Source organism: Sinocyclocheilus grahami, unplaced genomic scaffold, assembly GCF_001515645.1.
Source record: "Sinocyclocheilus grahami isolate Dianchi unplaced genomic scaffold, SAMN03320097.WGS_v1.1 scaffold152.1, whole genome shotgun sequence".
Classification (NCBI taxonomy): domain Eukaryota; kingdom Metazoa; phylum Chordata; class Actinopteri; order Cypriniformes; family Cyprinidae; genus Sinocyclocheilus; species Sinocyclocheilus grahami.
Genome location: NW_015505331.1, coordinates 2,568,654 through 2,596,504, shown reverse-complemented (window position 1 = coordinate 2,596,504; position 27,851 = coordinate 2,568,654). Strand labels below are relative to the sequence as shown.

The following is a 27,851-nucleotide window of genomic DNA, read 5'->3' as shown; positions in this document are numbered from 1 at the left end:
CCCACTGTCCCTCCCCCTAGTCCACCTCCATTCCGCCTCCCTCCTGGATTCCTTTGACATTTGGTGGAGCGTCTGGAATCTGCTCCTTAAGGGAGGGGCTATGTCACGGTGGCCAAGATGGCCACCAGAGGGCACTCCTGTGGATTTTTGTGAGCACATAGCTTGTGTTGTGTTTGTTTGGTGCCATGTGCTCTCTCCTGTCTTATTGTCTGTCCCCTCCCATCGTCACCTCATTATTGTTTAAGTTACTCCACCTGTGTCTCCCTTGTTACCCTCCTCGTTTGTCTCCCTATTTATTCTCCTTGTGCTTGCAGTCCTGTGCTTCTTCATTGTTGTATGTAGTCAGATGTATCTGTGTGTTTCTGGTATTGGGCCAGCTCTACCTGCTATGCCCTGTTCTGGCCTTCACGCCTGTTTTTCCCCCTCGGGGGAGTTTGTGTTTGTTTTGTTTCATTTTATTATTAAAAAGACCCATTATTCTCCTGCATTTGAGTCCTCGCCTCATCACTCTCCAGTACCATGACAGAATGAAGAAGCCAAATGTCAGCAGCCCCCTCTACCAACGTATGCTCCAATTCGTATCGTATCAGCATTGAGTTCCCTCCGGCAACAGGGGACTGACCTGAAGGAATTCGCCTTGGAATTCAGGACTGCTGCAGAGGGGCTGAAGTATAATGATGCGGCTCTCAAGGACTTGTTTTCTTATGCCCTTGATGAGCCGATCAGCAAGTCTTTTGGGGTGTTTGTGGACTTTCTAGCCCACAACGGGAGACAGTCAGTTCCTGAACAGGAGGGGCTTTTTCCTGAAATGGCTGCCTGTTCCGAGTCTCATCACAAGATGGCCGCCAGTCCAGAGCCTCTTCAGAGGAGAGCTGCCAGTCCGGAACCACTTCACAAGGTGGTCTCGGGTCCACTTCACAAGGACCCGACTTCGCTTGTCCCGAGTCTAGTGGTCCTGGAGGGCCCGGCTCCTGTAGACCCAAGTCCGGTGGTCCTGGAGGACTGGACTCTGGTGGTCTCAAAGGTCACCACAGAGCCGTCCAATTTCACTGCTGCTGCCAAAGTCAAGAAGGCGGTCTTTGCCTTTGGCCTCTGGACTGTTCCGTGTGCATGGGAGCATTCAGAGTCCACTCCAGAGCCTGCTCCAGTCCGGGAGCATTCAGCGTTCACCCCAGAATCCGCTCCAGTCTGGGAGCCCTCATAGTCTACTCCAGAGTCTGCTCCAGTCCGGGAACCCTCAGAGTCCACTCCAGAGCTTGCTCCAGTCTGGGAGCCCTTAGAGTCCACTCCAGAGCCTACTCAAGCTTATGAGTTCACTCCTAGATTCACTCCAGTCCGGGAGCCCTCAAGGGTCCGCTCATGAACACGCTCCAGTTCAGGAGCCCACTCCAGTCCAGGAGCCTTCAGAATCCATTCAAGAACCCACTCTAGTCAGGGAGCATTCAGAGTCCACTCATGAACCCGCTCCAGTCTGGGAGCCTTCAGTGTCCACTCAAGGGCCAGCTCCAGTCCAGGAGCCTTCAGACTCCACTCCAGAGCCCGCTCAATCCAGGAGCCTTCAGGGACTGCTGAAGTTCCTCCCGAGGTGGCGGCTTCTGCTGTAGAACCTCCTGAGGTGGCGGCATTTACTTCAGCTCCTCTCAAGTGATGGTTCTCTTTTCCACCTGCTCCGCCCTGGTCAGCTTACGTTCCACCCTGGTTCCATGATCCGCCTCAGGATCCAGGTCCTCTTCCCCTACACTGTCCCTCCCCCTAGTCCACCTCCATTCCGCCTCCCTCCTGGATTCCTTTGACATTTGGTGGAGCGTCTGGAATCCGCTCCTTAAGGGGAGAGGTTATGTCACGGTCTGCAGCTGGAGTGCCCAAGATGGCCACCAGAGGGCACTCCTGTTGATTTTTGTGAGCACATGGCCTGTGTTGTGTTTGTTTGGTGCCATGTGCTCTCTCCTGTCTTATTGTCTGTCCCCTCCCATCTTGTCACCTCATTATTGTTTAAGTTACTCTACCTGTGTCTCCCTCATTACCCTCCTTGTTTGTCTCCCTATTTATTCTCCTTGTGCTTGCAGTCCTGTGCTTCTTCATTGTTGTATGTAGTCAGATGTATCTGTGTGTTTCTGGTATTGGGCCAGCTCTACCTGCTATGCCCTGTTCTGGCCTTCACGCCTTTTTTTCCCCCTCGGGGGAGTTTGTGTTTGTTTTGTTTCATTTTATTATTAAAAAGACCCATTATTCTACTGCATTTGAGTCCTCGCCTCATCACACTCCAGTACCATGACAAGCATAAAAAAGAGCTTTCCTGGAGCATTTCAGTCCTTGGTAGTGCACCTGAAGCAAACAATCAACTATGGGTGGCAAGACACTGTCAAAAGATCTCTGGGATAAATCTCTGGAATAAAGTTGTGAACAGGCACAAGTCAAGAGGTGGTTACAAAAACAATTCAAAGACTTTATCAATGCCTAGAAGCACAGTGAAGTCTATTATTAAGAAGTGGATGGTATTTGGTAAAACACAGACCCTCCCTGAATCAGGACATCGAAAGAGCCAGGAGGAAGCTGGTCAGAGAGGCTACCAAGAGGCCTACAGCAGCTCTGAAGCAGATGCAGGAATTTATAACAAATAGCGGTCATTGTGTGCATGTGACAACAAGATCACAAATTCTCCACAAATGTGGCTTGTATGCGGGTTGCAGGGTTAAACAATATATCTGGCAGAAATTCAATACAGCTCACCATCCAAATAACAGCCTTCCTACAGTAAAGCATGGAGGTGGTAATATCCTGTTATGGGGTGTTTCTCTGCAGCAGGGACTGGAGCACTTGTCAGGATAGAAGGAAAAATGGATGGGGCAAAATACCGTCAAATTATTAGGAATTGAGGAAAATCTGCTGTCCTCTGCCAGAAAGTTGTCAATGGGAAGAAGGTTTACCTTCCAACGTGACAATGACCCAAAGCACACAGGAAACCTGAGCACACAGTGATTGTAGGAGAAAAATGTGAATGTCCCTGCATGACCTATTCAGAGCCCCAGACTTAAACCCCATTGAAAATCTGTGGAATGACTTGAAGACTGCAGTCCACAAACAGTCACCAACCAATTTAACTGAACTTGAGCAGTTCTGCAAAGAAAAGTGGGCAAATATTGCAAAGTCTATATGTGCAAAGTTAGCAGAGACATATCCTAACAGACTAAAGGCTGTAATTAAAGCAAAAGGTGGTTCAACAAAATACAGACACAAGGGAGTGATCCTTTTTCAAACTCAGTGATTGTTTTTTTAAATTTTTTATCCAGTAAATTCAGCTGGATAAATCAAAAATTGTGTCCATCTTCATTTCTGGCTGCAAAGCAACAAAATTTGAGTATTTTAAAGGGGGTTGATTTATTTTCTATACCCACTGTAATTCTCACTCTCAGCTGCTACTGATTTGTTTATCTATATTTGTTTCTGGAAAACTTCCCCCAAGGTTATAACTCTTGTTTTTATTTGTGCAACATTCAGTTTTGTTATTCATGGTTCCTTACTGTGCAGTGTCTACTGTTTCTGTCTGCTTCCATCTGGAAATGTAGTATACCTTGGGCAAATTACCTGTAGTGATTTATATTATTCTATTGATCTTTGTAAAGGAAAACACAACATGTGTCCTTGAAGGAGCCTCAGGCTCAAGCATGCATCTGGTTTTGCAATAAAAAATATATTTCCATTTATAGTGCACAATGGAAGCTTGAAAATATGTACAAAAAAAAAACCTTGCACAGATGCACCATAAACTGGAATCAAGCGATACAACAGTATAAGTAATATACACTGAACAAAATTATAAACGCAACACTTTTGTTTTTGCCCCCATTTTTCATGAGCTGAACTCAAAGATCTAAGACTTTTTCTATGTGCACAAAAGGCCTATTTCTCTCAAATATTGTTCACAAATCTGTCTAAATTTGTGTTAGTGAGCACTTCTCCTTTGCCGAGATAATCCATCCACCTCACAGGTGTGGCATATCAAGATGCTGATTAGACAGCATGATTATTGCACAGGTGTGCCTTAGGCTGGCCACAATAAAAGGCCACTCTAAAATGTGCAGTTTTACTGTATTTGGAGGTCCGGGGGGGGTCCGAAAACCAGTCAGTATCTGGTGTGACCACCATTTGCCTCACGCAGTGCAACACATCTTCTTCGCATAGAGTTGATCAGGTTGTTGATTGTGGCCTGTGGAATGTTGGTCCACTCCTCTTCAATGGCTGTGCGAAGTTGCTGGATATTGGCAAAGTTAAAAGTATTATTTTATATTATTTATTTTTAATAAACTATGTACATGCAAACATCTTTCATTTTACTTGTTGAAATAATGACCTCAGTATTCCCTATTACGGTTCAATTTTTTTTCTTTATGTCTTGTAATGTGTTACATGTTTTTGTTTTTTTTAGTGTAAGATTTCCTTTTACTTGTTTAGTTAGGTAGATATGTCGGTGTGCAAGGATCGAATTGTGGTTTCTGCTGTAACAATATAATTTCCTGTGAAGGATTAATAAAGTATTTAATAATAATAATAAAAAATTAGTAAACCCAGTGACCACCGTCCCCTTGTGTGTCTCAAAATAGCTGTTAATTCATTACAGTGCATTTCAATATTATGCTCCCTTTTTGCTGTTTCAAGGATGGGGATGTCATTGGCATAAACACGCTAAAGGTTACGCCAGGAATATCATTTGCCATTCCCTCGGACCGCATACGGCAGTTCCTTGCAGACTCCTATGACAGACAAAGAAAAGGTTTGCAAATTTCTTATGAGCTGCTTAGTTGTTTTTATCTTGATTAAATTAACTATTTTCTTAAATTTTCAGGAAGAATGCAGACTAAAAAAAGATATATAGGAGTGCGAATGCTTCAACTTTCAGCTGCGTAAGTTTGGTTTTTTTCCTTCTTTTCAAATATTCTTTTATGAAGATATAAAAATATATTTATATATATATATTTTTTTTTTAATCATCAGTTTGATTAAGGAGCTCAAGGAGAAGGAGAGAAACTTCGCAGATGTGAGCTCAGGGGTGTATGTGTATGAGGTTATTCCAGGGACAGCTGCCTTCAGGTAAAGGAATTTGCCTACACCTCCTCTTACTCCTCCCGATTAACCCCAACTACACCTCTAAGCCCAGAGGCCCCATTCATACTATCAAAACCTTCAGTCAGATCAAGATGTATATCCTCATCGTATACCACAAGGGCTTTTACATATTTGCCAAAGAATACATTTTTCCTGTAGCACTTCTGTCCTATGATGACATTCCTCATAAGGTATTTTGTTTTTGTGTGTCTGGCATTAGAAATTTAAAGGGATAGTTCACCCAAAAATGAAAATTGTCATTTACTTTGAGGAATGTTGATAACCAAAACAGTTTGGTAACCAAATTGGTTCCCATTGACTTCCATTGTATGCACCAGAATTTTTTGGTCATTTACATAATGACAGAATTTTCACTTTTGGGTGAACTATCATTTTAAGTGGATAAGTTTGCTTCAGCTATTGTCTTCAAGTGCACTGTCCACTTGAACAAACTACAGATAATTAAAGCAAAACACCCTGGCCTCTCTATTGCTTTCTTATTTTATTTACAAATAAATGGAACAGTTTAGAGCCCAAGCCTGATCCGTTAGCTGCTGTAATTAACACTCACAATACAAGCTGTACTGTGTAGAATAACAAAGAGTATCACAAACATTTCACATATTGCACTTTGTTTTGCACTTTTGTAGCGCTGGCTTGCTCAACCAAGATGTGATAATCAGCATTAATGGACAATCAGTGCATTCTACAGAGGACGTGCGTCAGGCCGTGCAGTCAGACAGAGTTCTCTCTTTGGTGGTGCAACGTGCTAATGAAGAAATCAAACTAAAAGTGGTTCCTGATTAAGTGGACTGAAGCTTTCTGGAGCTAGTTTTTATCTACGTACCTCCAAACAATATAGTATCCACAAATGTGCATTACTTGAAAAGGGCATTATATTAATAGCATTCAGCAGTGGTTCCCAACCCTGGTCCTGGAGGCACCCCAACACTGCACAGTTTGCATGTCTCCTTTCTCTGACACACCAGTTTCAGGTCTTGGAGCAGGGGTCATCAGATTAGATCGTGGAGGGTCGCTGTCCTGCAGAGTTTAGCTCCAACCCTAATTAAACACACCTGAACCAGCTAATCAAGCTCTCACTAAGTATACTTCAAACTTCCAAGTAGGTGTGCTGAGGCAAGTTGGAGCCAAACTCTGCAGGACTCCAGCCCTCCAGGACCGAGTTTGGTGGCCCCAGACTTGGAGTCTCTACTAATAAGCTGATGACCTGAATCAGGTGTGCTTGATTAAGGAGACATGCAAAACGTGCAGCGTTGGGGTGCCTCCAGGACCTGGGTTGGGAACCACTGGCATACAGTATAAGGAAATGTCAAGGCCAAGTGATGCGTTTTGATACGAATACAAAAGTCTTTAATTTTTAAGATGTATTGTTCTTTTGTATATATTATCCTGATTGAGTGTAATGTCAGTTTTACATTGCCAAATATCATAAGATACTCATATACACTACTGTTTAAAATTTTCATTTAAAATAACTTTTACATTTTAATATATTTTAAAATGTAAGTTATTCCTGAGATGGCAAAACTGAATTTTCAGCAGTCATTACTCCAGTCTTTAGTATCACGTGATCCTTTAGAAATCATTCTAATATGCTGATTTGCTGCTCAAGAAACAAGCATTGTGTTTTGAGTTAGAGAATTGTAGTGCATGCAAACATTGAAGCCAATTATCTGTCAGGCTGCAATCCATCACATGGTCAACATACACACACCTCATGCACTTACTTTATAGAATCCTTTTCATTGCCATGCACCAGTCAAACAAGTCTTTGTACCCATATTATTTTAACAAAGCCAAAAGGGGGGAGTCGTGGCCTAATGGTTAGAGTCAGACTTGTAACCTTGTAACTTGGTCATGGGTTCGAGTCTTGGATTGTAGGTTGGCAGAGTGAATGTACAGCGCTCTCTTCCATCTTCAATACCACGACTGAGGTGAGAACCTCGAGTAAGGCACCAAACCAACTGCTCCCTGGGCGCTGCAGTAAAAATGACTGCCCACTACATGTCACATCAATAAAAAAAAATATTGAATTACAAGCACATGTTGTTTTAAAGTAATACACTTGGATGAGTTGCAACATATCCCAAAGTGGCTATTTTTTTTCAACAGTTCATCAGTAAATAAATAACTTCCATAACTCAGGCAAGCCACGGAACATGAACGAGACCATTTTTACAGTTTTCAACAAATTGCTTTTTGAATGGTGTGTGATAAAAACCATGGGAATTCTGCCTAGGGATGCATGTTTCCTACTGTCTATTATTGTATGTATTTTTAATTGCAAGCTGTTTCATAACATCTGTCTGTTGACAGCTCTTTGTAGGTATTCAGTCTAAAACAAAATCTGTATCATCTCTGCAGCTGGTTTGACTGCAATCCGGTCCTGAAAACCAAAACTTGATTTGATTTTAAACATCATTTTGTAATTGGGAGCATGTTCAGAAAGACTATACAACAGTAAAGAACAAAGACGGAAAAGTGTAGTCCATTTAGAAAATATCAAACTTATTTCCGAGAGGACTTGATGTTGTTTGTTTAATAAAGATTACACTCAGATCAACATAAAAATGTACATATCAATTAAGAGTTCTACTCTTTGAAGATGACATTTATTTACAACACTGCTTCACATAAACACTTTGCAAAAGAAACAAGAGAGAACAGTATTTTACAAATAATAATGGCAAATAAGGCCCATTGTATGCCCACATGCATACAGTGTAACTCATAACTTGTGAGCATGAGAAAGGTGAATCAGATGCAGCCACTTTAAATCAGTAGAAAGTGCACCAGTTGCTGCTGTCGCTGGGGGTCAGGCCTCCTGTTATCAGGAGAATGAGGTCCACAAACCACCAGATGCCAAGACCGCCCAGGGTAAGCAGCTTTCCCACCGCAGTTCCAGTGTGTCCGAGACAGAACCGATCGACGCCGAAACATCCCAGGAAAAATGAGTACAGTAGGGTGGTGATGAAGTAGTGTCCTGTGTATCTTAATAAATCACAAAGGAAAACATTGCCAATGCCTTAATAGGCTATATAGCTTTTAAAAAAGCAAAGAATTGCACTAATATGCGTAAGCTATGCAAGTACTGAACACACTGTATAAACAAAATATTATTACTTACCTACAAGGTCCTTAATGGGTTAGCTCCTGCGTACCTAACTAGTCTTCTACCACGCTACAATCCATCCCGCTCCCTAAGGTCGCAAAACTCTGGACTTTTGGTAGTACCTAGGATGGCAAAGTCCACTAAAGGAGGTAGAGCTTTTTCAAATTTGACTGGAATAGCCTTCCTGATAACGTTCGGGGTTCAGACACACTCTCTCTGTTTAAATCTAGATTAAAGACACATCTCTTTGGCCAAGCATTCAAATAATGCATCTCATAATCTTGTATTGTAGTTTAGCTTGGGTTAAACAAATCAATTTTGCTTGGTTGGAACAGCAGCTACGCTAATTATGTCTCTATTTGTTTCTCTGGATTTACACAAGCTTCAGTCTGGATCCAGAACACCTGAGAAGAGATGATGCAACCCCTCAGAGGACCTCAGATGATACCAACCCTGAAACCACATACAGAACTACCACATTTAGTTTGATTGCATCATATAAAAATTGCTGTTAATAGTGTTCATCGTCTGTTTGATTACGTCTTTAATTTATTTTTCCGTACATTTCTGCCATATGTACATTAACTGACAGTCACCACTGATAAGCTACCACTAAATATTGTAGAAACTTAATTTGCTGTAAAATTGCTTTGCAACGGTTTTTATCGTGAAAAGCACTATACAAATAAAACTTGAATAAACTGTCCACAGTTAATAACGGGAAAAGTTCCAAAGTATATGTTTAGTGTAAAGCCTGTGAACTGATGCAGCTCTATTTACTGAAGGCCAGTCATGAGATTATACAGCATTATGTACATGTAGACAGTGAATGGGATCCATAGGACTTTACTGCCCTCTTGTGGTAACAAAATAAAAAAATTATGTAAAGCTCTTGTGAAGAAGAGGTCAAACAACAGGAAACACTTTGTGTAACTGGCTGCCATCTCGTGTTAGCAGGGTTCCAACATTCTTGACAATTTAATTTTCCATTAACTTTAGTCAATTGTGTTTACTGAATAAGGATTTTAAGACCAGTTCACTTTTGAATTGTTCAGATCATTTTGGAAGTCAGTTTTGTGAACATTTCTATGGCTAGCAGTACAGTTTTACTCTACACAAGAGCAATAACATGCTCATGAAATATTTTACATCTGATATTGATCAGCAGGTTCACTGTGGTCAGGGCCAGATTCACGCATAGGCATTCTAGGCACGTGCCTATGTTCGCTCGTCCAGGGGGCCCAAACACAATGAAGAGATATATAATATTTTTGTTATAGGGCTATCTACAACAGTAAAAGAACCAAAACCCCAGAAGACATTGAGCAAATAAATATAACAAACAATAGGGTAAACAATTACAAACTATTTTCATGTCTTCCACCTTTTTAAGTAGGCTACGGAAATAACGCTTTCTTTCTCCCGTTCTCTCTCACAGATGCACACACAGTACAGACACGCACTTGCACACGCGGGAATGCGAACAGTAACTTCTTGTCAGCGCTGCCTCGCAAATTTATCAATAAAATAGTTTTGCAGCTGAAAAGCTACATGACATTTCTCAGTAGCGAGGTTCTTGAAGCAGTTTAACTTAAAGGGGTGGTTCATTGCGATTTCACTTTTTTTACGTTAGTTAGTGTGTAATGTTGCTGTTTGAGCATAAACAATATCTGCAAAGTTCCGAAGTTGAAAGATCAATGCAAACGGAGATATCGTCTTTTAAAATTCTGGCAGTTTAATGCCTACAAAAACGGCTGGTAGGGACTACAACAAGTTACTTGCCGGGTTCGTGACATCACAAACCCACATAAACCCCGCCCCCGGGAACATGAAACGAAGGGGGCGAGGCCATGCTACGCTGCTTTAGAGAAGCGGATGAGAAAACTAGAGGTGCACATAAAAATGTATTCATATATGCATCGCGATTCTGTCTTCTAACGATTCTAATGGATTCACAAGTTTCAAAATCAATGTTCTAAAGCAGCGGTTCTCAATACTGTTCCTCGCGTCCCCCTGCTCTGCCCACGCTCTGCATTTCTCTCTCTCTCTCATTCAGCTCAGCTCCAAACAATTATACACTTATTTCATATAGCTATGAGAAGCGTTAAACATGGATGCGCGTGCTGTTGCCGTACTTTATTAAAGCTTTAATCAGTATAAAACCGTATATTAAAAGCTAACATAAGCAGTAGCATTTACAAATAACAGCATATCTAAAAGTATGAGACAACAACAAACAAAAAACATACCATTAAGAGCCGTGCTTGCACAGGTTCTGCACGATCCTCTTCAATAATATCCTCTGCTTCTCAATCGGGCTCAAACTGATAAGCGATATTAACGACGCCGTTGTTTACAATACAACTGGAGCACATGCCACTGAGGTGAGGGGCGGGACGATTAGACGCGCACTATCAATAAAATAGTTCATAATCGCAGATGAATCGCATGCGATGATGAACGCGATATTGCCTAGACTGTCAGTGAACTACGGCTCTATGTATTAAATGCTGCTCCATCTGCATTAAAGCAGGTGATGGCGATTTACTACCAATCACGGAACCGGCTTTACTGATGAGATGCGCTTGACAATCGCATGCGATTTATTGCACAGCCCTAATCTGAACAATGTCTTGATGTGTGGTTGTGACTCCAGGCCGTTAAAATTATTAGAGAAATAATGCACTCCCGAAGTGGTTATGTGGCCACGAAGCCACGCCTATATGGCTTTCTCAGTTCTCAAACAAATTAAGAACAACATTTGATTTTTATTGACTGAACGCAAGCGCTTGTTGCGATAGAAAACACTATAATGGTTTCCACTGATTAAGAAATATTTTGTTTGCTTGGGTGGTAATATTAGGTCTATTATATTAATAGGAAAGGGAGGCCCAAAAATGTATTTTGCCTATGTCACGAAAAGAGGTAAATCCGGCCCTGACTGTGGTTATGGGTCAAACTTAAAATAAACCTAAACCTGTTTTATAATGTACTACAACACACTGAGCTGCAAATAGCATCTGCTACTATTTGCAATAAAATATGACTAGCATCTAACACTATTTATACTTGGTGCAAGTAGCATCCATCTGATTTTTCACTTAGTGTACACAGAGTTTAACGCAATTTAATGGGCAAATAGCCTCTGACTGTGTATATATTAAATTGTTTATTTTATATTTCAAGTTGAGGGAACCATATATTATATTGTATTTCACTTACTTAATGCATGGCTCATTGCCTCTAAGAAACTCCCGTGGTCCAGCGCACTCTATGCCATCCAGTGCCGTACATAACACCAGGGTATGGTTCACATCTTTGTACACTTGACCGCCAAACTATGAGAAAATGTAAGTTGTAAGTTTTTAGCTTGGCTACACCTATATAAACATCTGTTGGGAGGGCTCTGAGACGCAAGTTGGTGCAACATAATCGTTCCAATTAAAATGTACTTGCCTTTACACATCCATAGCCCAGTTCCTGAAAAGCAGAGAAATTTCCTCCGTGATCGACTGGATCTTGACAAAATATGAATTCCTTTGGTCTAAAAGAGACAAGAGCACGAATTATCATCATGATATAACTATACCAGTGAGCATGGCCGTTTCTAGGCATAGGCGAGCTAGGCGGTCGCCTAGGGCACCACCAGCTGAAGGGTCGCCAATGAGCGCACGTACTGGCACTTTTAGCAGGGTTGTGATAAAGTGGGGCAATCCATAGGGATTTCGCCTAGGGCGTCAAATTGGCTAGAAACGGCCCTGCCAGTGAGCACTGAACTGTTGGTTGGCGTGCTTGATAAAGATGTTTACTTACAGATATCGACAGAGGACGACAGATGATGGAGGGCTGTACTCATACTGCTCAGAGTGACGATTAGACGCGCACTATCAATAAAATAGTTCATAATCGCAGATGAATCGCATTCGATGATGAACGCGATATTGCCTAGACTGTCAGTGAACTACGGCTCTATGTATTAAATGCTGCTCCATCTGCATTAAAGCAGGTGATGGCGATTTACTACCAATCACGGAACCGGCTTTACTGATGAGATGCGCTTGACAATCGCATGCGATTTATTGCACAGCCCTAATCTGAACAATGTCTTGATGTGTGGTTATGACTCCAGGCCGTTAAAATTATTAGAGAAATAATGCACTCCCGAAGTGGTTATGTGGCCACGAAGCCACGCCTATATGGCTTTCTCAGTTCTCAAACAAATTAAGAACAACATTTGATTTTTATTGACTGAACGCAAGCGCTTGTTGCGATAGAAAACACTATAATGGTTTCCACTGATTAAGAAATATTTTGTTTGCTTGGGTGGTAATATTAGGTCTATTATATTAATAGGAAAGGGAGGCCCAAAAATGTATTTTGCCTATGTCACGAAAAGAGGTAAATCCGGCCCTGACTGTGGTTATGGGTCAAACTTAAAATAAACCTAAACCTGTTTTATAATGTACTACAACACACTGAGCTGCAAATAGCATCTGCTACTATTTGCAATAAAATATGACTAGCATCTAACACTATTTATACTTGGTGCAAGTAGCATCCATCTGATTTTTCACTTAGTGTACACAGAGTTTAACGCAATTTAATGGGCAAATAGCCTCTGACTGTGTATATATTAAATTGTTTATTTTATATTTCAAGTTGAGGGAACCATATATTATATTGTATTTCACTTACTTAATGCATGGCTCATTGCCTCTAAGAAACTCCCGTGGTCCAGCGCACTCTATGCCATCCAGTGCCGTACATAACACCAGGGTATGGTTCACATCTTTGTACACTTGACCGCCAAACTATGAGAAAATGTAAGTTGTAAGTTTTTAGCTTGGCTACACCTATATAAACATCTGTTGGGAGGGCTCTGAGACGCAAGTTGGTGCAACATAATCGTTCCAATTAAAATGTACTTGCCTTTACACATCCATAGCCCAGTTCCTGAAAAGCAGAGAAATTTCCTCCGTGATCGACTGGATCTTGACAAAATATGAATTCCTTTGGTCTAAAAGAGACAAGAGCACGAATTATCATCATGATATAACTATACCAGTGAGCATGGCCGTTTCTAGGCATAGGCGAGCTAGGCGGTCGCCTAGGGCACCACCAGCTGAAGGGTCGCCAATGAGCGCACGTACTGGCACTTTTCGCAGGGTTGTGATAAAGTGGGGCAATCCATAGGGATTTCGCCTAGGGCGTCAAATTGGCTAGAAACGGCCCTGCCAGTGAGCACTGAACTGTTGGTTGGCGTGCTTGATAAAGATGTTTACTTACAGATATCGACAGAGGACGACAGATGATGGAGGGCTGTACTCATACTGCTCAGAGTGATTTGATATTTCAGCAGGTAACGTTGTAACACTCCTCGTCACATTTCCTTCTGGTCGATGATTGCTGAGCACAACTGTTTTGCTGGTCGTTACTCTGTTCCCGGGTGCCTCGGTTGAGTTTTGCGAGTGAATCCCTTCTAGACACTGTAATAGCAGCACTGTGAAGAGCAGCAAGAACTGTCCGCCTAATAAAATGTAGTTGACTGAAATCTGCGGCATCATTTCTGGACAGCAGTTAAGCTGAACGGCTAAACAATCTTTCAGATAACGAACGCGACAGCAGCTAAATTAGCGGTAATTTTTCCAGTGGCATCTGCTAATGTCAGTCGACATATTACTGGCAGTTTTATTTCATAACATGCAACTTATGTTCCGTCTTGCAGCCGAGAATGTACCATATTATTGTGCTACCAGTAAACACAAGCTAAAACTGGTCTGTACAATGACAACATAAGCGGCGCGTTGTGATGACGCGTTGTGTGTAGCGTTACGTCATTTCATTTGTGTTATTCAACTCAAGAAATAAATTGATATAGCAGTACTATAAATAACTAGCATTTCCCTATTACAATTATTAAACATTCATGGGATTAAAGTTAGCCATCAATTGTGTTGCAGATGTAGACCATTAACGGGATAATTCATTTGAGTTCAGTGTATTTGACTTGTTACAAACATCACGTTCTAGATAGTTTTGTGGATTTCAGTGTGTGTGTGTGTGTGTGTGTGTGTGTGTGTGTGTGTGCGTGTGCATATATTTTTCTATCCCCGTGGAGACCTAAACCTGAATACACGTGGGAACTCGTGTCACCGTGGTGATCTAAATTGAGGACCCCATGGGGAAACAATTTTATAAAATTGTACTATTTATTTGTTAAAGTTTTTTGAAAATCTAAAAATGCAGAAAGTTTTCTCTGAGGTTTAGGTTTAGGTTAACCTGGACCTGGAGGCACCCCAACACTGCACATTTTGCATGTCTCCTTTCTCTGAAACACCAGTTTCAGGTAGGGCAATAGTAAATACAGTTTGTACAGTAGAAGAGAGTCCCCACAAGGATAGTAAACCAGACGTGTGTGTGTGTGTGTGTGTGTGTGTGTGTGTGTGTGTGTGTGTATTTTGAAATACCGGTACATTTTAAGCCCCCTACACTGAGTAAACCTTTTAGCCCAGCTGATCTGGTTCCATCATACGGTCATGGGTGACCTCTTGTGGTGAAATGATCATCATCAGCATCATGCAGGTGCAAATTTTGCCCGCATTAAAAAAGTTAATGTTTGTAAATGTTCTTAAAAGTCAAATACAAGTACTTAATGTAAAATATATATTATTTATTATAAACTTGATTTTAGGTAGAAAAAAGTCTAGGCTTAACTTTTAATTAATCGTCAGGGAAAAGAGATCATGAGAAGTAGACTGAAACGAAATGCTAGGACTGTTAAGATATTGCCTATAGCCTAAAATATGTTTAAGTGAGATGTATATTAGTCATATGACTACTTTCAATGGTTAAAAAAAAAACAAAGAGAAAAACACAGAAAAATGGTATGAAATGTATTTAATAGCTGCTCTGCAACTTCATGTAGCTATATTACACATTTTTCACACTTTTACACAGCAGATAAAGACTAAAGAATAAATAGTATATATTAATTTTTAATCCAGATCTTATAGATCTTAAAGTCTCATACCATAGACTTTAGATATACCATAATGCACATCATTACAACTGAATTTGTTGTTGCTCCTGTACAGATATCTCTAGAGATCTCGACACGGTATGTTTTGATCCTCATTAGGATTTGATCTAAACTCAGTTGATCCAGGAGTTGTAATACCAGCATGCTCATTTGTATCAGTTTCACCATATGGTACAAATACTGAGGTTTGTGGCATTTTTCGGCCATGCACCCACATTGGCACAGGGTAAGGTCTGCATCTGGACCGGTAGCTAACGTTGAAAATAGGGGGGGCTTGATCCTGATATGATACAGCAGAAGAGGTGGCAGCAGATGTGGTCACGTAACTCTGTGGATATAAAACACTTCCATGTGCTGAGACAAGCGCACCCTGAAAAAAAATCAGATCAAATCATTATTATTATTATTTTATTTTTAATTGTATTATTTATTTATTGTAAAAAAAAAAAAAATTACATGCAAATTAAAGGCAATAAAACAACACATTTTGTTAACATGTTTTATGTCTTTTTATATTTTTAAACATTATTGCGTTATTTATTTATTTATTATTATTTCACAATAAATAACTGCAATAAAACAACACATTTTGTTAACATGTTTTATGTCTTTTTATATTTTTAAACATTATTGCGTTATTTATTTATTTATTATTATTTCACAATAAATAACTGCAATAAAACAACACATTTTGTTTAGCATGTTTTATGTCTTTTTTATATTTTTGAACATTATTGTATTTTTTACAATTATTTTACAATAAATAATTGTATTTTTAGTCATATTCAACCAAATAGGCTTACATCATGAATTGTCAACCTACCTGAGAGGTTGTTCTGTACTGCTGAAAATCAGACATGCCAATAAGTCTTTGTTGTGAGGATGAGACTGAAGTGGTGTAACCTTGACCCTCCCCTTCATTTGACCTTCTAGATAACCAAGGACCAGTTGCTTCAGATGCCAAAAACGGAAGTGTTCCAACATAATTAAACTGGCATAAATTTGACAAGACATGTGGCGGCACACACAGAGAATTAATTAGGCCTGGAGTGGGGATGTAATAGTGCCGAGTGAGCGAACCCTTCTGAGAAACATCAGTCTCATCATCTGCAAACTTGTGTTGTTCAGCATGTTTTTTATCCAATGTTAAATGTTCAGAACCCTCTTCACCATGCTTTTTTTTGCAGATGACCTTTATGTTCCTTTCTCCTTGTATCTCCTCTTTTGAATCGTCCTTGGACTCTTGCACTGTTGTTGAGATTTCTGTGGAATTTTGCTCATCTTGAGAAACCGAATGCTTTCTATCTTCATTGCTTTCCTTCTCATCTCCATATCCATCAATGTCACTCTCATTTGTATCTGTAGAATAAATATCTCATAAATGTGTGTTAGGAATAGCAACAATAATATTAATAATAAATCAGATGACAAAAGCATATTAATAAATAATAATATAAGTATACAAAATATATATACATAAGTATAAAATTGTTTACAATAATCAACAGTTTGACCTTTATTATACAGTATAAGTATATTATTATTATAAATCCCAACCCAACACCTGTTGAAGTCACACACAGAGAATTAATTAGGCCTGGAGTGGGGATGTAATAGTGCCGAGTGAGCGAACCCTTCTGAGAAACATCAGTCTCATCATCTGCAAACTTGTGTTGTTCAGCATGTTTTTTATCCAATGTTAAATGTTCAGAACCCTCTTCACCAAGCTTTTTTTTGCAGATGACCTTTATGTTCCTTTCTCCTTGTATCTCCTCTTTTGAATCGTCCTTGGACTCTTGCACTGTTGTTGAGATTTCTGTGGAATTTTGCTCATCTTGAGAAACCGATTGCTTTCTATCTTCATTGCTTTCCTTCTCATCTCCATATCCATTAATGTCACTCTCATTTGTATCTGTAGAATAAATATCTCATAAATGTGTGTTAGGAATAGCAACAATAATATTAATAATAAATCAGATGACAAAAGCATATTAATAAATAATAATATAAGTATACAAAATATATATACATAAGTATAAAATTGTTTACAATAATCAACAGTTTGACCTTTATTATACAGTATAAGTATATTATTATTATAAATCCCAACCCAACACCTGTTGAAGTTGATGTAACGACGTTCGTTTCTTGAATTAAAGGATTTGATGAAGTTTGGTCAAAAGATGAGTCGTGTGTGAACACATTGGCTTTTTTCGGTGCCACATCACACCTCTGATGCAACATCTGTTTCCTAATTATTGAAAAATACATATGTCAGTGGATATTAAACTGATTCTTTTCAGACACTACTGTTCAAAAGACTGCATTGAAAATCTGAGATCTAATTTCAAAACTAATTTAAACCTGGAAATAAAGAAAGTTTCTTACACAAAATAGCATGATGTAAATACAAAGACAAAGATACGATGTAAATAAGAAGGATTTTGCACTAATCAAATAATACGTACATTTGTGATATGATCATGTGAACTATTTTTTTCCAAAGGTCAGATTTGCTAAGTACTGAGCTCTTTGAATCATTCTCAAATCATGCTGGAGAAAATTATCATCAAGTTTTACACACGTTTGTGTCCATGCAGCTTGAGTACTGCTGTCATTAAAGCAAAAGGGGACAGACTCAGAAATTAATATTGTTTAGTTCAACTTTTCACTTCAGTATGCAGATAATATAATTTGTTCTGAGAGAAAAAAAATCGACTGTAAAGGCATAAATCTGACAGCAAGAAATAGCCTATACCTTTTCTCTCGTCTCCCATTTCCGGTATCTCGGAATCCTTTGGCAAATGGGTTATTATCGATTTTCAGCTGAGTTATCTGTAAAGGTATGGTTAACATGTTAATGATGATACCACATTTCTTTAGTGTTGTGAAAATTGTTCACAGCTTTATTAACTTATAAAACATTTGAATCTGTCACCTTTTCATTTTGGTATGCCGTCACGGCGATAAATTCTGTCTCAGGAAACACATAGGTTTTGAAGGTGCTGTAAGGAAGTTTGAGGATGTCGTTGGCTCGAACGATATGAAACCTCGGCTGATATTTGTGCATGGAGTTTAATATGGTCTGCAAAACAAAATCATATAATTTTGCATAATCATTTCATAATTATTATTTTTTTTTTCAAACAATAACACTTATGTTCAAATTCCACAAAATTACTTTCAAATTCAAATCTTTTCACACGGAATTAAACGAAAATTATCTTTAATAAGCTGATCGCTTCAGGCAACTTGTTGAATGTTGCATAGCGCTCGTTAGCTCTTAACACTTGGTGACAGTAAGACAATTATTTTGAGAAGAAATTTACAATAAATGTCATCCATAAATTGTGAATCGCATTAAATACTCACAAACACATGTTTGTCAGATATATTGTTCGTCAATTTGAGCTTATGAAAGGTCACAGCTTTGGACATCCATTGCTCCCCGGTAGCAGGGCTGTCTGGGTGGATGTACATTCGTTTGGGCATTTCTGGATCGGCCTTTCCAGCCACCATCCAGCGAGAGTTGTGAAACCTATATCTGTATTCATCGGCTGCGACTATATCCATCAGCAGGATGTACCTCGCCTTCCTGTCCAAGCCGCTGCAGCACACTCTGAATGCTGGAAACATGCGCCTCGAAGAAGCAAGACACGTTTCACTTGTTTACAAGAGTTCAAGTCAAAAGACAAAAGAAATATGAAGCTTATGCAGTCAATGCCCATTTTTAAAAGACTCCGCGCAGAGCCTAGACGTGTTAAATCACCTTCTTACCTTCCAGACTTTGTTATGACCATCTCCGTGCAGCTTTTGTGAAACTGCCCCCACAGTTCCTTGCCTTCCAGGTGAACCACGGGGTCATCCTCAGGTGCCAGTCCGGGGTCCCTCGTCTCCACAGAGAGGTCCGCGGGAGACGCGGCTTCTTTGAGTGCCAGACGAATCGACTTATGGAGCACGTTCGCAAACTGCTGTTTCCCGTATCCAACAGGAAAAAACTGGGACTGCTGTCCAAGCATCGAACTAATAGTGAGGTCAGTGGGACTGGCCGGTATTAAGTGGTGATACGCCATTCTCTCCACTTGCGCTGTTTGTGGGGTTATCATACTCACTTCATCCTCACAATGTAGGTAACAACTCCTCTCTGAGGTCTTCAGCATTCACTCCTTATGTGGAATCATGCTAATTTCAGTGTGTCAGAAGTTGTAGACAGTTTGTCCAAATGCATCTCGCGTTTTTGAGTGAATCATCCATTCTCATGCTTTCATGCCTTTATCCTGTTGAGTGAAGAGCCCAACTGCAGAGACCGTAAAAGTTGTTTTATAGGGGTCTCGTGCGCACAGATGATAAACCCTGGGGACCTAATGCCGGATCTCAAGACAGCATGGTGTTTGTTGTCGGGACGGGTCAGTCAGGGGTTTCTTATTGGCTCCGTGGACACACCCAAACCAATTGTGCTTCGTAAGGGCGTGGTAAATCGATTTATAAAGAATCAACTGCAACAAAGTGATTTGATACGAATGGAGCTTCAGCTGTCTAGATTTTAGCGTTGCTCAAACTTATGAATAAAGTAAAGAAAGATCGGGGCTCGTTGTCACACTAACTATAAGGTTGTGAATCAAAGGGTCCAATTGCACAGATTAATTTTGTAGCCTATTCAAAACGCTTTTTATTTTATTTTATTCTATTTATCCCTTATCATGAACAATAAAACTAAATAAAATAACTCAAATTATACATGCATATAATTTATCAATTACAATTTCTTTAATTACAGTATTAAAAAGGTTTTATATTTTATATGTTACCATTTACATTTTTGCTTTTTTGTTTCATGGTTCATGATTTGTTATTTTGTTTCATAATTATTTCACTGTATAGGCCTACATTTTTCTGAAAATTCTCAAACAAGTTGTTAAATGGCAGGTTCCATTGTGACAACTTACCCCCATGCAACACAGAAATTGACATTTGGAAATAAACATGCCTTGAGAAATATTCACTGACATTATTCTGATATTACTGTATGTTAAAAGCATGTACTAATGTCAATATACTACTGTCTGTAGAACAAACAGCAGGACATATAAAATATATTGGCCTAACTGATGCTCTTTTTAGGACTGTCACGTTAAATTACCCCTCCCACACCACCACCCATAATCAATGTTACATCTCTAATCTAGATGCTTGATACAAAAGCACCAACCACAACCACAAAATACAGTCCAACATGAGAAACTCTTTCCCCTCACACATTTTACATAATTATCACAGTGAATTACAACCATCTCATGATATAACACAGTTTTGAGTTAGTACCCTAAAATAAGTCCCACTCCGTCCTGTAATATCATGCTGTGACATGAGTGGGAAATGACTGAGGATTCAACTGATGTATGCTTCTGATTGTCCTGGCTGGATTAGTGAGTGTATTCAGTTACACGTTTTTATTGCAGAAGAGTTTTGGCTGCACATTCCATGAAGGCTAAAAAACACCACAGTGGACTGAGTGAGATCAGCAGTACACAAGCCTCTTGAAACCAGCAGTTGTGTAACTTTGTATTCAATACAAACCATTTTCCTTTTCTTGATGTCTACAATCACATATTGAAATCTAAGCAACTCCTAGCAGTCACTTTTAGATATCAAGCTTTGATGTTTTTTGAAGAATGTGGCCAAACTATCACGGCGCCAATTTGACAGTTCATGTAATGGGGAAGCCCCATCAGATGCTCCATTGTGAGGTTTTTAATGAGGATCTATTTCTGTTTCTGCTCAAGGCATCAGCAATTTAGCAATTTTTTTTCTTAGTGGGAGGCTAACTGGCGTCACTTTTGTGTTGTCTTTTGTATTAGTGTATAGTGTAGTGTAAAATGCCTGACAGCACATTCTTTCAGTATCATTGCTGAGTTAAATGTTGATTTTTATTATCAATGTTGAGAACAGTTGGGGTGCTTAAAATATTTTGTGAAAACCATGACATATTTTTTTCAAGAATTTGTTGATTTTGTTTAACATTAATATCTTTACTGTCACTTTTGATCAATTGAATTTAAACACTTGATCTATATCAATATAAGAGGGGTGAAAACTCCTTCACAGAGATACAGCTTTATTTCGAACATTGCCTATATTCTGAAGCATTTAAATTATTTCACGCCCTGCTTCTGTAATGGATAAATCTGAATTTACGATGACGCTGTTCTGTGACAGCTTTATGTCCTGTTTTCAGCTACGCTGCCATGGTGGCTGAGAGTACAGAGAAAGATCCACACACCAGCTTATGAGAGATATGCCATCTGCGGCCATCCACTACTGATGACCCAATCTTTATTGGGCAAGGAGCAACCCTGGCTGTCAGTCATCCCTACTTCAAAGAGTGAGCGGGCAGAGAGCTGTTGGAGGGAGAGAGCACTGATGCCAGTCTGATATTTGTGAGAACACTAACAGGCATTGTGTGTAACTCAAAACCGAGGATAAATAGTTGCTTTAAACTGCTCCACCAGCCGGTACTGACCCTTGAGGTGTGGCTGGTTGGGAAGCGGTGAGGTTTTAATGCTACATTTTGACACAGGATGTTTTGTTTGTAATATTATAGTTGCATTTATAGTATATCTACATTTGTACCATTGCATATGTTTAGTGCTATTTTTTTTTAAAAACAAAAAATGTTTGACAGCATGAGTATTTCATTTATGCAATTTTTGTGTGTGTGTTTGTAGGATAACATTCAGCTCACAAATCTGTTGCTGAGTAGACAACCTTGGATAGAAGGATTTCAATAAAGCATTACGACAGTAAAAAGAAGTAATTCATTTTGAACTTGAGGCGAACAATATGCAGATGTGAAGGTGAAGGGATTCGGATTTGTGAATATATCCAAGAGGAAAAATAAAGGAAAACGCAATTACTTAACGTGAGTAATTGGGGTTACTTTCCTGCAGTGAATGAGCAATGAGTGGCCTCAATGTGGCCATCTCTCAAACACCTCAGCTGTTTATTTAGAAGGGCTGTGATGAATAGTCGGCCACTAACAGACTGGTGTGACTGGACATGTTTGGACTGTGGAGGTGGGAGGAATGCAGTTAAACAGTGGCACTGAGAAGGTGTGAGGAGAGTGAGAAGTTGAAACAGAGCAGAGGTTCAGAGCACGTCATGCTGTCAAATAGATGGTACTTCTCAGAAACAAAAACAGGACAGGCAGGATTTTTTAATGATCCACGTTCAAGATTAAGTAAACAGCAGAAATCAGCACATCTCTTTAGACAGGCTTTCTGGGAGCAGATCCAGCAGCAGATGAATGAGCACTGACGGAAATGAAAGTAAATGACTGATTATCCAGCGCGTCTGCAGTCATTAGTGTGATTCGGTTTACATCCTAATGAAGAACACTTCAAGAAATATTGTTTCATAATAGATATGTTAACTACTATTATAAAATAGTATAATAGTAGTTAACCTGCCTCAAGAGCTGCTGAAACAGTTCTACTCCGCCATCATTGAACAACAGAGCAGAGGTTCAGAGCACGTCATGCTGTCAAATAGATGGTACTTCTCAGAAACAAAAACAGGACAGGCAGGATTTTTTAATGATCCACGTTCAAGATTAAGTAAACAGCAGGAATCAGCACATCTCTTTAGACAGGCTTTCTGGGAGCAGATCCAGCAGCAGATGAATGAGCACTGACGGAAATGAAAGTAAATGACTGATTATCCAGCGCGTCTGCAGTCATTAGTGTGATTCGGTTTACATCCTAATGAAGAACACTTCAAGAAATATTGTTTCATAATAGATATGTTAACTACTATTATAAAATAGTATAATAGTAGTTAACCTGCCTCAAGAGCTGCTGAAACAGTTCTACTCCGCCATCATTGAATCCATCCTCTGCACTTCAATAACTGTCTGGTTCAGCTCAGCTACCAAATCTGACCTCAGAAGACTACAGAGGGTAGTCCGGACTGCTGAGCGAATCATTGGTACAACCCTCCCTTCTCTCCAAGAACTGTACTCATCCAGAGTGAGCAAAAGGGCTGGCAGAATCACTCTGGACCCCTCACATCCAGCACACTCCCTCTTTGAACTGTTGCCATCTGGTCGACGCTACAGAGCACTGAGCACCAGAACGACCAGACACAGGAACAGTTTCTTCCCTCAGGCCATCCATCTCATGAACACTTGACAATAACCGTGGAACACACACTATTTATTCACTCATACACTTATTTATCTAACACTCATACTCAGCCTACACCTCAAATTTGCACATAATATACAGTACCTGTACATAAAAAAAAATAAAAAAAACACTGTCTATTGTAATATACCTGCACACACAATTGTCAATTTATATATTTTTATTCCTTATTTACTTGTTCTATTTTTATTTTTATTATCTGTGTTTTTTGTTCTGTCACTGTCATTCTGTTACACTGTGGAGCTTCTGTCATGAAAACAAATTCCTCGTATGTGTAAACATACCTGGCAATAAAGCTCATTCTGATTCTGATTCTGAAAATAAATGCTGTTCTTTTGAACTTTCTATTCATTAAAGATTCCTGGGGGGAAAATATATATGGTTTCCACAAAAATATTCAACAGCACAATTGTTTTCAACAATAAAAACAATAAAAATGTTTATTGAACAGCAAATCAGCATATTAGAATGATTTCTGAAGAATCATGTTACACTGAAGACCAAAGGAATGGCTGACATTGAACACTTTTCCATGACAGACATTATGATCTTTCAGTAAGGGTTTGAGCCTTTGAGAATCATTCTTCATACATTCAGGTTAATTGCTAATCTTATTCAAGGATTCTTGCATTTAAAAAAGCTAAATGTTTGTCCTTCTACTTAATTTTTTATATTGTGATCTCATGATATTCTTATACAATCGGATATATTATTGTTACATCGATCTTTGATGGTTCAAGTTCCCACTCTAAAGAATAAAAGAAATCATTGAAAATAAATTAGAGCCTGCAGAGCCCAAGTGAATGATTTTTTAAATTTTTTTATTTCATTATTATTTTGTGATGCTTATTTTCGAACAAGAAAAAAAGACTCACAACAACAAATTCTGTTCTGAAGGTTATTTCTGTGAATCATACTGTATGAACAATTGTTTGGCTCTTTGTTCGAGGCGATGAGAAAAACATCTTGTGTTTGTACTTGATAAAGAAAGAAATCGGTTTCATTGCCACATCTGCACTTTGGGAATCAAATACAACTTTCTTGCACAAACATTGATCGATGTCAGGAGGTCAATGATAACTGGCGGGGTTGAATGTACTTTGAATCAGATGAAGGTTGGACGTCAAGAACCACTGAAACCATTCTAATAATGCCTTTGCTCAGATACGGCAACCATAATCTGCCTCATATTAAGCACAAATATATAACTGCTATAGCGCTGATATCTTTTATGTGTATTTTTGTTTATATTTGATGTATGCAAATTAAGTTCTTTGCTGGCCATCTATTCCAAGATTACTTTTAAGAATACCAGGAACTGTGTGTCATGACTATAAATAAAATTGAAAGTGAAATCAAAAAGTTTTAATTGGAGTTACTGTGTAGCTGATCTGGGATCATTGTTGAAGAATGTTGTAAAAATGTAAACGTTTGGACTTTCTTTGGGGAAATCTGCTCTTTGGGTTCTGTTGTGTGAGGCACAGGGGATCCGGCTCATTGAAACGCAACTAATCCCATGAACACCCACGCCAAAAAGCCAGTATTGATGTTTCTGAGCAGTGAAAACCTACTCTGGTAGATTAGGAAAGGTCTGCCAGGCTCAGTAAACCTGTGATTAAAAGCTGTAGTAGTCCTTAGAGTATTAAACATGAATCTGGGTAATAAACAAAGAGGGAAGGGGTAAATAAAGGAAGCTTTTCGGTAAATTAAATTAGATGTAAACATTTGTTTACTTTGAGGGTCATTCGGCATCTAATATTCAGGAATTTGAATGTATGTTTCTAGATTACAAAAAGAATACCATGACTTTTGTTTTTAATTCAATTTAGATTTTTTTTTTAATCTCAAAATATTTCCGTAAATCATGTAGCTCAGAAATGATGTATTGTGTACAGTAAGCACATAGCAGTAAGGGTTTTTTTCAGTACTGAGGGAAAAGTTTAGTCAGCAAAGGTTTTTACTTTGTGAATTTACTAGTTCTCAGATGAACAGTCTGAAGAAAGGTGCTAGTACAGCATCTGAATGGCCGATTCAATGAGTAGCTAAACACATATATACACATTTGTAGCACACTCTTAAATGACTTTATTAGTGTACATTTCCTTGAATTAAATCTCTTGATAAAGGCTCTTTAGGTCAGGTATGTTAGATATAAATCAGCATTACTGATTTATATTTTATTTCTGATTTTGTTATACCCAGTGATTCAACAAGTTGATTGTACTGTTAAAACCGGATGCATATACTTTCTAGACATGTTTTAGGATTGTGAATATATAGCACTTACTTCATGCAATCTAAACCTTTTTTTTCCCAAAGGAGTCCATGTCATACTATGGAAAGACCTTGAGGCTTCTGTCATCCATTTCTTAATAAGATAATAGTTCTAATGTGTGAAAATTGATTCCTTTCCCTTTGCCTCTTGTATTTATTTATTTATTTTTTCTATTTCTGGTTCCTTCAGACAAGTGATTTACTCCCTTTATATTGAAATGCCTTGATTGATTTTGCAATGCAATAAAGCCAATAAAAGTATGTTTATTTAAGCTTCGCGAGGGCTTTGGTGTGTATATTCGCCAAAGTGTATGGGTCAGGATAAAGTACAGTGTGAAAGGGGAATCAAAAGGCAGAAAGAGTAAACTATCAGATGGATTTCAGTACAATATAGTTGTGTTATTTTTTTTTTAATTAGCATAAAATGTACTAATGTTATATGTGCTGAATGTTATATATATACAGTGGGTACGGAAAGTATTCAGACCCCCTTAAATTTTTCACTCTTTGTTATATTGCAGCCATTTGCTAAAATCATTTAAGTTAATTTTTTTTCCTCATTAATGTACACACATCACACCATATTGACAGAAAAACACAGAATTGTTGACATTTTTGCAGATTTATTAAAAAAGAAAAACTGAAATATCACATGGTCCTAAGTATTCAGACCCTTTGCTGTGACACTCATATATTTAACTCAGGTGCTGTCCATTTCTTCTGATCATCCTTGAGATGGTTCTACACCTTCATTTGAGTCCAGCTGTGTTTGATTATACTGACTGGACTTGATTAGGAAAGCCACACACCTGTCTATATAAGACCTTGCAGCTCACAGTGCATGTCAGAGTAAATGAGAATCATGAGGTCAAAGGAACTGCCTGAAGAGCTCAGAGACAGAATTGTGGCAAGGCACAGATCTGGCCAAGGTTACAAAAAGAATTCTGCTGCACTTAAGGTTTCTAAGAGCACAGTGGCCTCCATAATCCTTAAATGGAAGACGTTTGGGACGACCAGAACCCTTCCTAGAGCTGGCCGTCCGGCCAAACTGAGCTATCGGGGGAGAAGAGCCTTGGTGAGAGAGGTAAAGAAGAACCCAAAACCCTGGCTGAGCTCCAGAGATGCAGTCGGGAGATGGGAGAAAGTTGTAGAAAGTCAACCATCACTGCAGCCCTCCACCAGTCGGGGCTGAGCATTGACTAATAGTGTATCTGTGAGAGTCAGGTCAGCTAGTATATAATTGTGCCCAGCTCTTCAAACACAAAGGAATAATTAGTCTTATACCATTTATTAATGTTTTGGTGTTTGCTTGTAATTTTGGTTGTGCATTATTTAAATATTGAACCTAAACTATAAAGAAGTATTTTTAACTCTTCACAGTATTTTACACAAACTGAATTTACTGATGCTATGGGACTATTGATAAAAACACATATTTGGCTTGTGCTGAAGACATCTGTGAGCATGATCACTGCATGCATGAGTGTGTTTGTGTATCTTCTGTATTCTGGCATTCAGAACCACATGCACATGCATCTAACTCAGACCACAGTCAGTCACAGATCTAAGAGCTTGAGAAATGTTTGGAATTTATCATGTCTGCCTGTGAATCTGTCATCAAACCTACAATTGCCTCCCAACATCCCTTTTATTCTAGTTTCAGTCCCTTTGCAGTAGTGGCTTTTCTTCATTAGACCCATTGTTGACTCTGAGAGTGAAACTGTCTTCTCTTTGAAGTGGCTGTCCATAACAATTTGTCGAAACTATTTGTAAGGCTCTAAAATTAACATACATGTGATGTATCATTTTTACGAACACTGAAAACATATTTTTTTGTTAAAAACAATTGCATTCTTGGAATCGTGACTGTCAAATTATGCATCAAAAATAAAAGCAAAGACAAATTAATATAAGAGATTTCTATTTCAAATAAATGCTGCACTTTTAAGCTTTCTATTCATCAAAGAATCCTAAAAAAAATGTATCGTGGTTTCCACAAAAAAATATTAATCAACACAACTGCTTTCAACACTGATAATAATATTTTTTCTTGAGCACCAAATCAGCATATTAGAATGATTTCTGAAGGTTCATGTGAAAC

General features: G+C 38.9%; 3 protein-coding genes across 3 annotated transcripts in view; 1 reads left to right on the top strand and 2 right to left on the bottom strand.

Moving 5' to 3' along the window:
• Positions 1-5,960, top strand: part of htra4 (HtrA serine peptidase 4) — a 22,052-nt gene extending 16,092 nt beyond the window's left edge. The window contains 4 exon segments of the mRNA XM_016281849.1: positions 4,657-4,771; positions 4,844-4,901; positions 4,993-5,088; positions 5,754-5,960. Of these exon segments, the coding sequence (XP_016137335.1) occupies positions 4,657-4,771; positions 4,844-4,901; positions 4,993-5,088; positions 5,754-5,919 (435 nt within the window). The 3' untranslated portion in view covers positions 5,920-5,960.
• Positions 5,961-6,679: 719 nt separating this feature from the next.
• tm2d2 (TM2 domain containing 2) lies at positions 6,680-14,056 on the bottom strand. Its single transcript, XM_016281848.1, has 4 exons — positions 13,523-14,056; positions 13,166-13,253; positions 12,932-13,047; positions 6,680-8,115 (listed from the first exon to the last, which is right to left on the bottom strand). Exons 1-4 carry the CDS (start codon positions 13,798-13,800, stop codon positions 7,902-7,904), a joined length of 696 nt encoding a protein of 231 aa, XP_016137334.1. The 5' UTR covers positions 13,801-14,056; the 3' UTR covers positions 6,680-7,901.
• Positions 14,057-15,022: 966 nt separating this feature from the next.
• LOC107592413 (T-box transcription factor TBX3-like) lies at positions 15,023-19,569 on the bottom strand. Its single transcript, XM_016281914.1, has 7 exons — positions 19,053-19,569; positions 18,648-18,915; positions 18,214-18,360; positions 18,034-18,110; positions 17,393-17,526; positions 16,099-16,634; positions 15,023-15,645 (listed from the first exon to the last, which is right to left on the bottom strand). Exons 1-7 carry the CDS (start codon positions 19,433-19,435, stop codon positions 15,337-15,339), a joined length of 1,854 nt encoding a protein of 617 aa, XP_016137400.1. The 5' UTR covers positions 19,436-19,569; the 3' UTR covers positions 15,023-15,336.
• Positions 19,570-27,851: the final 8,282 nt, after the last annotated feature.

Excerpts from the sequence above, each read along its gene's own strand:
- LOC107592413 (XM_016281914.1), bottom strand. The coding sequence starts at position 19,435 with ATGCTGAAGACCTCAGAGAGGAGTTGTTACCTACATTGTGAGGATGAA. Across the intron at positions 18,361-18,647 it reads TATCTGACAAACATGTGTTT|ACCATATTAAACTCCATGCA; the intron begins GTGAGTATTTAA and ends TTTGTTTTGCAG. Across the intron at positions 16,635-17,392 it reads CGTTACATCAACTTCAACAG|ATACAAATGAGAGTGACATT; the intron begins GTGTTGGGTTGG and ends TTTATTCTACAG.
- tm2d2 (XM_016281848.1), bottom strand. The coding sequence starts at position 13,800 with ATGATGCCGCAGATTTCAGTCAACTACATTTTATTAGGCGGACAGTTC. Across the intron at positions 13,254-13,522 it reads GTCGTCCTCTGTCGATATCT|ACCAAAGGAATTCATATTTT; the intron begins GTAAGTAAACAT and ends TGTCTCTTTTAG. Across the intron at positions 8,116-12,931 it reads GGCAATGAGCCATGCATTAA|ATACACAGGACACTACTTCA; the intron begins GTAAGTGAAATA and ends TGATTTATTAAG.